Source organism: Myotis lucifugus, unplaced genomic scaffold (genome assembly GCF_000147115.1).
Source record: "Myotis lucifugus unplaced genomic scaffold, Myoluc2.0 scaffold_280, whole genome shotgun sequence".
In the NCBI taxonomy this organism is placed as follows: domain Eukaryota; kingdom Metazoa; phylum Chordata; class Mammalia; order Chiroptera; family Vespertilionidae; genus Myotis; species Myotis lucifugus.
The window spans coordinates 515,980-529,101 of NW_005871328.1; the positions used below are offsets into that span (position 1 = coordinate 515,980).

General features: G+C 43.9%; 1 protein-coding gene across 1 annotated transcript in view; it reads right to left on the bottom strand.

Moving 5' to 3' along the window:
- Nucleotides 1-501: 501 nt before the first annotated feature.
- AKAP8L (A-kinase anchoring protein 8 like) overlaps nucleotides 502-13,122 on the bottom strand; it is a 31,230-nt gene continuing 18,609 nt past the window's right edge. Inside the window, 5 exon segments of the mRNA XM_014465129.2 lie at nucleotides 502-888; nucleotides 997-1,092; nucleotides 11,460-11,590; nucleotides 11,809-11,914; nucleotides 12,014-12,155. Coding sequence (XP_014320615.1) covers nucleotides 577-888; nucleotides 997-1,092; nucleotides 11,460-11,590; nucleotides 11,809-11,914; nucleotides 12,014-12,155 — 787 coding nt within the window. The 3' untranslated portion in view covers nucleotides 502-576.

Genomic DNA, 13,122 nt, shown 5'->3' on the forward strand with positions numbered 1-13,122 from the left:
GGCGGGCGCGCGCCCAGTCCGCCTCGCCGCACGACCGGGCTGCGGGAACCGACCTCAGGCGTGGTCCCTGGCCCTGCGGCCCTCCGAGCGGCGGCTGCCCCGGAAAGCGCCTACCCTCCCTACGCTGCACCCGCTGCCGTACGAACCTCCGTAGCCATGCTCCATGTCTTCGGCTCGGCCCGCCAGCAGCCCCTTTTTCTAGGCTGCCACGGACGCATGCGCTCGACGTACCTCCCGCCGCCCGCTACTGGAAGACCAGGCACACGCGTCATTCCTTCCGCGCAATACCATTGCCGGACTTCCACGGTGAGCCCGCCTCCATCTCCCCAGCTGGCCCTGCGGTTGGTCGGCATCGGCGCGCAGCACCTTGGGAGTTTGGGTCGGGCCTCGGGGCCTCACCGCGCCCCTCCTGGTCCCCGCCCCTCCAGGTCTCCCCCCCTCCCCCCGCCGCGAGGTCCCACCTTCCGCCTGCCGCCGGCGCTGCCCACAGACTAGCCTGGAGGCGGGGTGGGAGTAACTTTATTAAGCTCGGCTTCCAGCCTCAATTACGTGCGTCCAGCCCAGCCCTGACCCTGGTCACGGGGGGCCCCCGCCGCCCTCCTCGTCGTCGTCCTCCACGTCGAGGCCGGGGATGCCACGGATCTCGCGCTGCAGCGCCCCGCCTAGCAGGGGCACAGCCTCCTCGTCTTCCTCGGGGGGTGGCGGCGGTGGTGGTGGGGACGCGGCGCCAGGGGCCGGTTCCGGGGGCACCGGGGGCTGCGCCTGCGTGCTCTCGGCACCCTCCGTGCCTCCTGCCGCTTCCATCAATGGCCCCACATCCAGGGCGCTGCCCTCAGCCTCCTCCTGTTCCTTCTCCTCCTCAGGGCTGTCGGTGAAAGGGTTCTCGCCCTGTGGGAAGGGCACAGATGCTAAAGGGAGAAAGGACTCGCGGGACCAGGGCTGGGGACAAGGGCGGGGGCTGGGGATGCAGCCAGGCTCCAGGCGCCCGCGCCTCACCTTCAGGTAGTGCTCCAGCTTCTTGCTGATGAGCTTGTTGTTGAGGATGCTGCGGGCCACCATAAGGGAGGACTTCTTAGACTGCTCCATCATGAGCTGCGGATAGGAGCAGGCGGGGATAGAGAGGCTGCTCCGGGTCCCAAAAGACCCCCACCTGCCAGATGGCAGGGCCCTCCCTCACTGCACACCTCCACCTTGTGTGGGTTTCTAAGTGTACCTTGAGTACAAGTGTGTGGCCACCCTCCAAGCATGGAGCGAGCCATGGCCTGATTTTACCATTGCTGAAATGCTCCATTCTTCCACACATACTTACTGTATGTAACTGAGTAAAAACACATCTTTACAGCTGTATTGCAGAAATCTGACTTGCTTACATATTTAAAAACCTACTAAAAGCCAAATGAGCAATCCAGAACAGAGCCAGCTGCCCTCATAAGCACAGAACTGGAATACAAATGTCAAACAGTATATTTAAGTAATATATATCCTTTTAATCCATAGGATTCCCAGATGAAGCCTTACACCCAAATGTAATTGGGGTGTAATTCTACACTGCTGACAAGGGACTCAACTGTTTACTTATATTTTTTGGAAAGCAGTTTAATAGAATGTATCTAAAGTAAAAATTTTTGGTCCTGGCCAGTTTGGCTCAGTAGATAGAGAGCATCAGCCCACGGACTGAAAAGTCCCAGGTTCGATTCCGGTCAAGGGCACGTACCTTGATTGCAGGTACCCCAGCCCTGGTCGGGATCATGTGCAGGAGGTAACCAATTGATGTGTCTCTCTGTCTCTCCCTTTTCTTTCCACTCTCTCTAAAAATCAATGGGAAAATATCCTCTGGTAAGAATTAACAAAAAACAAACAAAAAAGTAAAAATAGTTGAGCAATTCTTCCTGGAATCTATCCTAAGTTTAAGAATTGGAACCATGCATACAGTAGTGAAAAACTGGAGAGCACCTAAGTGTTCTTCAGTGGAGAAGTGGTTAAACAGATCATACATTCAAAAGAACCATGCAGTCCTTAAATAGGGCTCACCTCTCCCCTGGTAATAAAGATGTAGGATAGACTGTCTATAGCTGCAAGTCTTTTGTCTGGGAGGATTTACACCAAACTGCCAAGTGATTTCCTCAGTGGTGAGGTACAGGCAAATTGCACCTTCATCATTACAAAGGTAATAAGCAGAAAGGAACTGATAAAGTCATTTTTGTTGGGGGAAGCCCTACCTACTGAGCCCCAGCCAACTCTACATCATGTTTCACTTGCTGTTTGTATTCCCTTTCCTTGCCTCGGCCTTGCTGTTGTTTTGGGTTTTTTTACACATTTCCTCCACCACTTGGGCAAAATATTAATAGAACTCCCACATGCTCAAACTGAAACGTTAGAGATGAACAATTAGGATACAACAACAGACCAGCTCCTCTCCAACTCTTAAGCACACACCACAATGTCTCCCAACTGAGGCACACTTACATTGTTTCTAGATTTCAGCTACAATAACCAAACAGCACCAAAATAAACAAATACAGTCAGTTCTCCAAGGTCTCACATCTCAAACAATTCCAATGTCTACCAAGTTGTTCACGGAAAACAAATTTCAGTTCTTGACCTGAAAACTCTTTCATGCTGATACATCAGCAAGACAAAAAAGTATCTCTCAGCCCTAGCTGGTTTCGCTCAGTGGATAGAGCGTTGCCCTGCAGACTGAAAGGTTCCAGGTTTGATTCTGGTCAAGGACTAATGCCGCGGTTTCAGGCTCAATCCCCAGTAGGGGGTGTGTAGGAGACAGCTGATCAATGATTCTCTCTCATCATTGATGTTTCTATCTCTCTCTCCCTTTTCCTTCCTCTCTGAAATCAATAAAAATATATTTTAAAAAAGAATAATTCTAAAAAAGTAGTAATGTATAAAATAACATCAAGGTTGTTTGTTTTTTTTTAAAAAAAAGCATTTTTCAGGTAACAAAGGAGAGAATGAGCCAGTATGAGTCAGTTTTCTGCTAAACTTCAGGTTGTTAACATCTCAGGGAACTGTGCTGTGAATATTTTTTTTGCTTTTGTTGCTGGCAATGGAAAATTAGCACAATTTTAAAATAAATAGGGCATCAAGAGTTGCTAATGGTGTGAAAGAAACAATGATCACAGGCAATTGAAGTAGTAGAAAAACTTGACTTGGATAATCAAAAAGCAGCCTGTGACAGCATGTTGAAGGCAGTGATATATGAACATGCAAAGATGCTGCATGCTGACTTGAAAGACAAGTGCTGACAGTGATTCCTTTAAGGCTAGTAGAGGGTAGTTGATAAATTTAAGAAGTGTTTCTTTATAGATCAAGCAGCACATTAGACATGTACCTTATATAAGAAAGATTTAATACAGGGAATCATTTGGGGTCTGGAACGAATTAATTGGGGGGGGGGTGTAGGGAGGATGATTTGGTTTTTGAACAAACTGCTTCTTGAACAGCCTTCCAAAACAAATTAAGTTTGAGAACTGAGGTTCCATTGTAATTCTATGCTGGTGCTTTTAATTCTACCAAACAGGTTCACCGAGTACTTTACAAAACAGTTGTAAACCATGCTTCCTCCAACTGTACTAAAACAATGTCTAGGTTTCCCGGTTTGCTTAGGAAGGCTTCCTTTAACATCAAGGTAAACAAATAATCTTCTAAATTTTGTTCTTTTGTTTTTTACATTTAAGATTTCTGGAATTTAAATATATGGTATGAGATAGAAGCCAACTTTCTTTCCTTTCCAGAAATTTATAAGATAAACCAGTTTCCCCTACTGAATTGACACAGAGGTCTACAACCCTTTACTTACAAAACTGAAACCCAAAACTTTTCCCCTATAACTCACCTGGTGGCAAAACATGAGCTGACATTATGTTTTGTACTATCTTTATTTATCCCACTTATACGAGTCACTTGAAGAATTATTGGTGGTTCAACTACAAGGCACTCTCCCAGATCCTAGGGTAGCTGTCCTGAAATCCAAAAATTAACTTAAAAAGATCTGGCCCCAGGGTTTCAGATAAGGGACCTGTACTTGACTTTGACAAATACTAAGTTCCAAAAGGCACTGGGATCTTTCACTAGACTGACTCTATTCTGGTTCTAGTTTTATTACTATGCCATTAACACTTTTTTGTTTTTAATTGCACTGGCTTTGCAGTTAGTTATATCTGATAAAGCAAGGCTCTAAATTCACTACTGCTTTCTGTATAAACTAACCTTTACAAATGAAACGCTGAAATAATTTCAGCCAGTACCCCTCCCTAGACTTTGACTGGAATTGCACTGTCTACGTTAATGTGAGGAGAACTGGTTTTTGTTGTGTCTTGTTATTAACTCTTCCACCTGAGAACATAGTCTGTTCTGTCATGCACTGAGGTCTTGTCTCATGTCTTTGAAGTTTAAGATCCTATAACTTCTTAAATCTACATTCCTAATGATTTCAATGCATTTTGTGGTTATTGTAAGTGGATTCCCCCACCTCCCATTTATGTTTCTAACTGGTTATTACAATAGTGGAGAAAAACTAGTATATTTTGTATGTTATCTTGAATCCCAACATGGTTACCAGATTCAATGAATTAAGAACATTTTGTTGGAATCATTCCTATTTTCTGAGAATATACTCATTTATTTGCATATAAAAAGTTTTCATTTCCAGTATTTTATACTGATGTTGCTTATTTATCCTTGTATTCCAGAAACAAACTTATAGTATATCACACATTTGAATCACTACTAGATTGATAATTACTAATATTTTATTTAATGCTTTTATTCTAGTTAAAGAATAAAAGTATTAAATGAAATTCATGCACGGGTAGGGTCCCTAGGTCTGGCCGGAGATCAGGGCTGATTGGGGCCTTCTGGCTGCTGGCTGGGGCCTCCCTTCCCTGGCTGCCAGCTGCTGGCCTTCCTTCGCTCTGCACTGCCCCAATGGTCAGCGTATGTCATAGCGAGCGATAGAACTCCCAGGGGGACACTCTGCATATTAGCCTTTCATATAGAGAAGATAATAAATGAATTTACAGTTTCATCTTGGTATTACCCTTATCAATTTTTGGAATTAAGGTTAAAAAGGGTCCCTAAAAATGAATTTGAAAATAGCTTTCCAGCATGGCAGCCTGAGAAGTTCTACAGACCTGCTCCCTAGTGAAACTGATGAAAACTACTTAAAAACAAAAAACAAAAAACAAACCCTGGTTGGTGTCACTCAGTGGCTGGAGCATCAGCCTGTGCATCAAAGGCTCATGGGTTTGATTCCCAGCAAGGACAGGTACTTGGGTTGTAGGTTTGATCCCCCGCCACGGTTCAGGGTGTGTGCAGGAGGCAACCAATTGATGTGTCTCTCCCTCATAGATTTTCTCTCTCACTGGCTCTCTCACACGCTCTCCCCCACTCACTCCCTTCCATTCTCTCTTAAAAAAAAAAAAAGGAAAAATTATCCTCAGGTGAGGTTTAGCATAAATAAATACATTAAATAAAACAAACAAATATCTGACTATTTAGTCTCTACAAATGATCCTAAGAAAATAGAGCAAAATTGCCCTAACTGGTTTGGCTCAGTGGATAGAACATCGACCTGTGGACTGAAGGGTCCCAGGTTCAATTCGGGTCAAGGGCATGTACCTTGGTTGCGGGCACATCCCAAGTAGGAGGTGTGCAGGAGGCAGCTGATCGATGTTTCCCTCTCATCGCTGTTTCTAACTCTCTATCCCTCTCCCTTCCTCTCTGTAAAAAAATCAATAAAAAAAGAAAAAGAAAATATAGCAAATGAATGAACATTGAGGAAAAGTTACTAAAACTCAGTAAAAAGTGTGAGTTGTGGTGGTTAAAACATGATCTGTGGCTTCCCTGCCTCACAGCTCAGCATGATGGAAACTCCACTATAGACAGTACTGCCAGGCCTCCTCCTATACCCAGTTCATCACAGTTAAGGGCTCTATCTTCCCAGGAGGGACAGTATGTCCACATCTAGCTACCTGCTTCTGAGGCTAAGTTCTGGGCATGTTCAGCAGAGGTGGGGGCTCCCTTCTTCTAGCCAGCCCCCATGGAATGGAGGCTTGACCTTGGTTGGGCATGGCATGCTGAGAATACTGGCTTGTTCACAAAGCAGAGGTCCAATGCCAGAAGAGGCAAACCAAAACCAAACCAAGACCAGAGGCTACAGCTACCTACCCACCCCCCACCACACCATCTCTTCTAAAGCAACCGAGTCACTCAAAGAGAAGTGCTCTATTGTCTTCAATCCCAGCTCCACAGCCTAAACTCAAAGATTTTGCCCAGGGAGAAAGGAAGGTCTTAAAACATGAGCTCTCAGTCTCTTCCCAACGAAACTTACTGAGCTTTCTCCAAATAGTGCGGTATGTGGAGAAAAGTAATTAAAAGGAGACAGGTAGATTTGCTAGCAATATAACTAAACCACTGAGCCTGGGTTACCAGAAAGAACCAGTAAAACAGACAGCTAAGAACCTTCCTGGGTTCAGAATAAATCTCAAAGAATTAAAAAAAATGATCACTGCAAAGTAGCCCAAATTTAATTAGATCAGATTGGGGAACAATTTAATGACTCAATGCATTGTTGAAAGAAATAGAGAAATCAACCAACAATTTGTGGAGTGTAACACCTGAGTGTAGTCTGGGAAAGAAACAGTCCAAGAGAGCCCTGTATAAACCACTGTTATCTCAGGATAGCTGTGCACTTGCCTATGGCTTCCTCCTCAAGGCACAGTATCAGAGGCTTCATATTGTGGGGATGAAAGAGACTGCACTAAAATAATTTTACTAGTCAACTAAACAAATAGACAAGCAAACACAATCAAAAGACTTGGGGGATGGGAAGAAGGAAAAGGCATGACAACACCGGCTCATCAAATAGATATCAATAAAAAGATATAAAAAAGAAATGAATATACATCGTGGAGCTAAAAAATACAATGAAAATGAAAAATTCACTAGAGGGGCTCAATAGATTTGAAATGACAGGAGAACTAGCGAATTTGTAGGTAGGTAGATATCATACAATCTGAAAAACAAAGAAAAAAAGGATGAAGGAAAATGAATAGTCAGTCTCAACCTTTTACAAAAGTGACCCAATTATGCATAATGGGAGCACAAAAAGAAGAAAGGAGCAGAAAAAAATAATTGCTAAAAACTTCACAAATCTTCCCAGCTGGCATGGCTCAGTGGTTGAACGCAGACCTATGAACCAGGAGGTCACAGTTTGATTCCCAGTCAGGAAGATCAACAAGAAAATGGCAACTGATCAATGATTCTCTCTCATCATTTATGTTTCCATCTCTCTCTCCCCCTCTTCCTCCCTCTCTGAAATCAATAAAAATATATTTAAAAAAAACACACAAATCATTGATGAAAAACTTTAATCTACACATCCAAGAAGCTCAACAAATTTCCAAATAATAAGATCCACAAAGACACATCATAATAAAAATGCTGAAAGCCACAAAGACAAGAGTAAAATCCTGAAAGTGACAAGAAAAAAATGAATCATTTTTTAAAAAGGAATCCCAGTATGGTTAAAAGCTGACTTTTCATCAGAAATGAGGCCAGAAAGTAGTGGGATAACATAGTAGTATTTAAAACGCTCAAGAAAAAACTGTCAACCAAGAATCCTATGCCCAGCCAAGCTGTTTTTCAAAAATTAAGGTGAAACAGACATCCCATAATAAAGAACTGAGAATTTGCTGCCAGCAGACCACACAAGAAATACCAAAGGAAGTCCTAGCCGGTTTGGCTCAGAGGATAGAGCATCAGCCTGCAGACTGAAGGGTCCTGGGTTCGATTCTGGTCAAGGGGACATGCCCAGGTTGAGGGCTCGATCCCCAGTAGGGGGCGTGCAGGAGGCAGCCAATCAATGATTATTTCTCATCATTGATGTTTCTCTCTCTCCCTCTCCCTTCCTCTCTAAAATCAATTTAAAAAGAAAAAATACCAAAGGAAGTTTTTCAAAGTAAAAGCAAATGATCCCAGAAAGTAAAGTGAATCTACATGAAAGAATAATAAAGGTAATTATATAATTATAAAAGACACTATAAATGCAGATTTCTTTCCCTCTCTTCCAAACCAATTTAAAAAGCAGTTACATAAAACTATGTATTTGTATTATATGGCCTATGACATACAGAAATGTAATATATTTGTCAATAATAGGACAAAGAGAGGGGGGTTAGTAAAGCTGTATTGGGCTAATCTATATATATAAAAGTCAAGCGACTGGAACAACTGGTTGCTATGACATGCACTGCAGCAGCCAACCGGCCCTATCGGGGCTTGATCAGACCCTCCCAACCTCCTGCAGCCCCTCCTCCCAGCCAGCCTGCCCCCGATTGCCCCCCCCCACGATCAGGGTCGGGGCCAGCCAGCCAACCTCCTGCGTCCCCTCCCCACCACTGGCCCATTGGGGTAGGCAGCCGGACCCCACCTGTGCACGGATTTGTGCACTAGGCCTCTAGCAAGGAAATAACTACAAATAGTAAACAAATCCAAAGGAATAATCAAAATGGAAGGTTCCAGAAAAAGAAATAAGAAAGCTAATATAACTAAAGCTAGAAATATGGAACTGTTCTCCTATCTTCTGTCAGCTTCCTTAAAAAACAAAATATTATTAAAGTAATAATTATACTGTATTATATCATTGGGTTTATAACATACTGATATAATACTATAATAACAATAACACAAAAACTTTCTATGTGGAGAGCTACATAGGAGTAACTTAATATCAATAAAATTAAGTTACTATATATGAAGGAGATTTTGAAGAATTTGTGAAAAGCCTAGAGAAATCACTATGAAAATAACGCCCAAAAATGTAGTACAGAAAAAATCATTAAAGAAATTAAAGTTTACACTAAAAACTTTTAATACAACAGAAAGCAATGGTAGAACTAGAATGGAAGTAGAACAGATCTAAGTACAATAATATAAATAAAACATTAAATGTAAATGGCTTAATGATCCATTCACAAGGTTGAGATTGTCCAACTGGAAAATAAAATAAGATCAAACTATATGCTGTCCATAGGAGACACACTGTAGATCCAAAAGACTCAAAGATATGAGTAAATGGAAAGTAAAAGAATGGGAAAAGATATACAAACATCAACCATAGAAAACTGAACTGGGTATACTACTATTAGACAAAACATATAAAACAAAAACTGTTACTAAGATTGAAAGGGACATTTTATAATGATAAAAGGGGTCAATGTATCAGGAGGACATAACAATTATAGATGCACCCAACAGAGCAACAAAATACATAAAATACAAATTGACAGAAATGAAGGGAGAAACAGACAATTCAACAATATAGTTGGAGATTTCAATATCCCAGTTTTATTAATATATACAACTTGGCAGAAGATCAACGAGGAAATAAATGGCATTAACAACACTATAAATGCTAATAGACGTAACAGATATCTACAGAACACCCCACCGAACAACAGAAGAATATATTTTTTTTCCCTCAAGTGCACAAGAAACATTCTCTAGGATATTCTGAGCCATAAAACAAGCTGCAGTAAATTAAAAAGGACTGGAAAAAAAACAACACACACACACACACACACACAAAACTGGGCCATAAAACAAGCCTCAGTAAATTATAAAGGACTGAAAAAAAACCCAATGTATGTTTTCTGATCACACAGAATAAAATTAGAAATCACTAACAGAAATGAATTTGGGAAATTCACAAATATATGGAAATTAAATGACACTCTTAAATAACCAAAGGAATCTAAAAAGAAATCAGAAGAGAAATCAGAAAATAACTTGCGATGAATGAAAAATGAGGATGCAGTGAAAGCAGCACTCAGAGAAGACCTAACTTTCCATCTTAAGAAATTAGTAAAACTAACAGCAAATTAAACCTAAAACGTAAGCAGAAGGAAAAAAATAATAAATATTTGAGTGGAAATTAATATAGTCAAGAAGAGAAAAATGAGGGGGAGGAAAATCAATGAAACCAAAAGTGTTCTTTATAAAGAAAATAAAATTAACAAAAATTTATATACAGCAAGACTGACTACAAAAAAAGTCTCAAATTACTAGAATCAGAAATGAAAAAAGGGGACTACTGACCTTACAGAAATAAAAAGGATTATAAAGGAATACTATAAATAAATGTATGCTAATAAATTAGGTAAGTTAGATGAAATGGACACATTTCTAGAAAGACAAAAACTATTGAAACTGAGTAAAAAAAAAAATCTAAATAGACCAATAACAGGTAAAGAAATTGAATTAGTAATAGAAAAGCTACCTACAAAGAAAAGCCTAGGTCCAGATGGCTTCAGAGGCAAATTCTATCAAACTCTTGAAGAAGTAATACCAATTCTTGTTTAAAAATTAATCCAATTCTTTACCAACTCTTCCAAAAAAACATAAGAGGAAAAACTTTCCAACTCATTCTTTGAGGCCAGTATTACCTTGATACCAAAATCAAAGACATCATCAAAAACCACAGGCCAATATCTCTCATAAATACAGATGCAAAAATTCTTAACATATAAAAAAAATCATAAACTATGACCAAGCAGAACTTATCCCAGTATGCAAGGGTGGTTTAATATCCCAAATCAATCAGTTGTAATATACTTACTAGGCCTGGTCCTTTTAGCTCTCTCCCTACTGCACAGTCCCCTCCAACCCCACCCGATCTCTAACATCCTCCAACCTGACATGTTACCCATTCAACCAAAAAAGACAACCCTACCTACTCTGATTTCTGTGCTAGGCACTGAGCATTCGCTGCAAAAATTAAGACAGAATTTGTTCAATTCCTTACCAAATATGTTCCTTTACCTGTACCATATACTGCCCTCCCATCATGGTAGCACCACTGTCCACCAAGTACTTAAGCCAGAAATCTGAGATATTCCAGACTCCTTGTCACTCACTCATGCTGACCCATCCTGTTTGCTTCCTTACACAGCACTTTTATCCTGCCCTTCTCTTCATTCCCAAGGTGGAGGCACATCTCTGTGCAGCAGCCCGTCATTGGCCACAGCCTTCCTCCCACATCAGGTGCCCGAAGTCTCTAGTTCAACACCAACTCTAATCCTGTTAGTCCTTTAATGACGAACTTTGCTGCCTACAGGAGCAAGCCCAGACCCTTCGGCCCAACCCTCATGAACCTCTAAAGTCCAACCCCTCCTCCAGCAACATGTATACTGTACACTTCTGCTTGGTTTCTGAACCTAATTTGGTCATTGGCTCCAATATACATGGAGATCCCCATATTCCATAGCCTACTTGCTCCTTAAGGTCCAACTCTGATGTCACCTTCTCCAGCAGAGTCTCCATTTCCCACTCCTCTCCGTGACGGCACTGGGCCAGAAATGTCTAACTTCCCCTGCACCCTCTTGCAGTCCCTAACTAGAAGGCAGGTTATACCCCCAGGACCTCCCCACAGGATGGCCACTCACCCTGCGATTCCGGTTGTGATCTATGGTCTTAAGATGCTTCTGGATGATCCCAAACTGCATGGGAATAAAGAGGTCACAGGCTGCACAGTGGGCTGCCTCAACCTTCTTCACAAAATGCTCCATGGAAATTTCTATAGGGGAAAAAGGAGGGAGTTGCCACTGGTACCAAGAGCCTAAGACAAACCCAGGAGTTTGGGAAAAACACCAGACTAGCTCCTCACTTCACCCTGTAAGTTCCACGTGAGCCTGAGGCTGTTCTCACAAACAGTCCCTGGGGAAAGAGGGGAATCATGACCAGAGGAGGGCAGACCGAGGCCATGCCGGTGGGAGTGAGATGGAACTGCCTCACCTTGTGTCAGATCCTGGTCTCTATAGATCTGCTGGATCAGACCATCAAGGTCCTCCACAGTTTTTCGGAGCTCCTCTGTCTTCTTAGTCTTGTTGGTGACGTACTCCTGCCAGAGACACCGAGGAGAGACCAAGGTTCATGTGGGCTGTTCTATGTCTGGAGGGGACTGAGAAGAGTGGAGCAGCCGTGCCACTTCAAGGCTCACCTGCAGAAAGTCAGCCGTCTGCTTGGGGAGCTTGGTGCCTATGTACTTAAAGTGCTCCTTGTGGAACTTGCTGTCAAGGTGGCTGGCCATTTCATCCTCATAGAAGGTTCGGTACTTGCAGAGCGAACACACAAACTGGATCCTGCCACAGGAGGGAAATGAGGGGTTGAGGCCTTGAGGGTCCCATGGAGCAGTGCTGCTGCCTCACCCAACCCAGCTCCGAAGCCCTGAAACAGGCTTTTCTCACGGGCCTCTGAAGTGCAGTCCCAGCAGGGGGACAGGCTAAGACCAGTGGGGCTGGGAGTAGGAAGGGACAGAAAGTCTGCAGGCTGTAGTTACTGCAATGTAGGGGGCAGGGGAGGAGCTCTTCCTTCCCACAGGCAGGAGGCTGAAGCCTGCTGAAGCCTGAGGCAGCAGCTGCTACAACAGGCAAGGATCGCTGGAAGGTAGCCGGAAGGCCTCTCTACCAAGGCTGGGCAGGAGCTTGTGTACTTGGCCCAGCTGGGGACCAGAAGGAAGGATGCCCTGGCGTGAGCCAGGTGGCCCTGAGGTGCAGAGTGGAGTGCGCAGTCCCGAGGCAGGGCCAGAAAAGGTGCTGCATCTTCCTCCTGGGGTCTGGGGGACTGAAAGGCCCAGCCCATCCTCTGCTCAGAGTGCTTGGGGGTGGTGTCGGGAGGGATGGGAGGCAGGCAGGCCTGGGCGCCTGCTGCCTCATCTTCCTCTTCCAAGAAGAGACCAGTCTGAGCTGGAAGGAGGACGCCTGCCCGGCCTGCCAGAGGGCAACCTGGAGTCACCTGAGCGAGGTGCTCTGTCTGGGCCTGGTGTTCACAGCAGAAGCCCAGGGTCTGGGGCCTGGGCTGGAGCAGGCCGCCGTGGCAAGGGGCGGAGGAGGCCAGCCGCCACCGAGGCCTCGGGGCAGGTCCCTACCTCTGCCGGATGTCCTTATCTGGGCCACGGGGTCAGCTTTTTCTGGAGAGCCCAGGGGCCAGGTGCCGGCGAGGCTGAGGAAGGTCCAGCAAGAGCAAGAGTCTGAGGCGGAGGAGGAGGAGGCAAGCGCCAATACGGGAGCCCTGAGGGCAGACAGACCCGACCAAGGGGCGTGAAGGGCT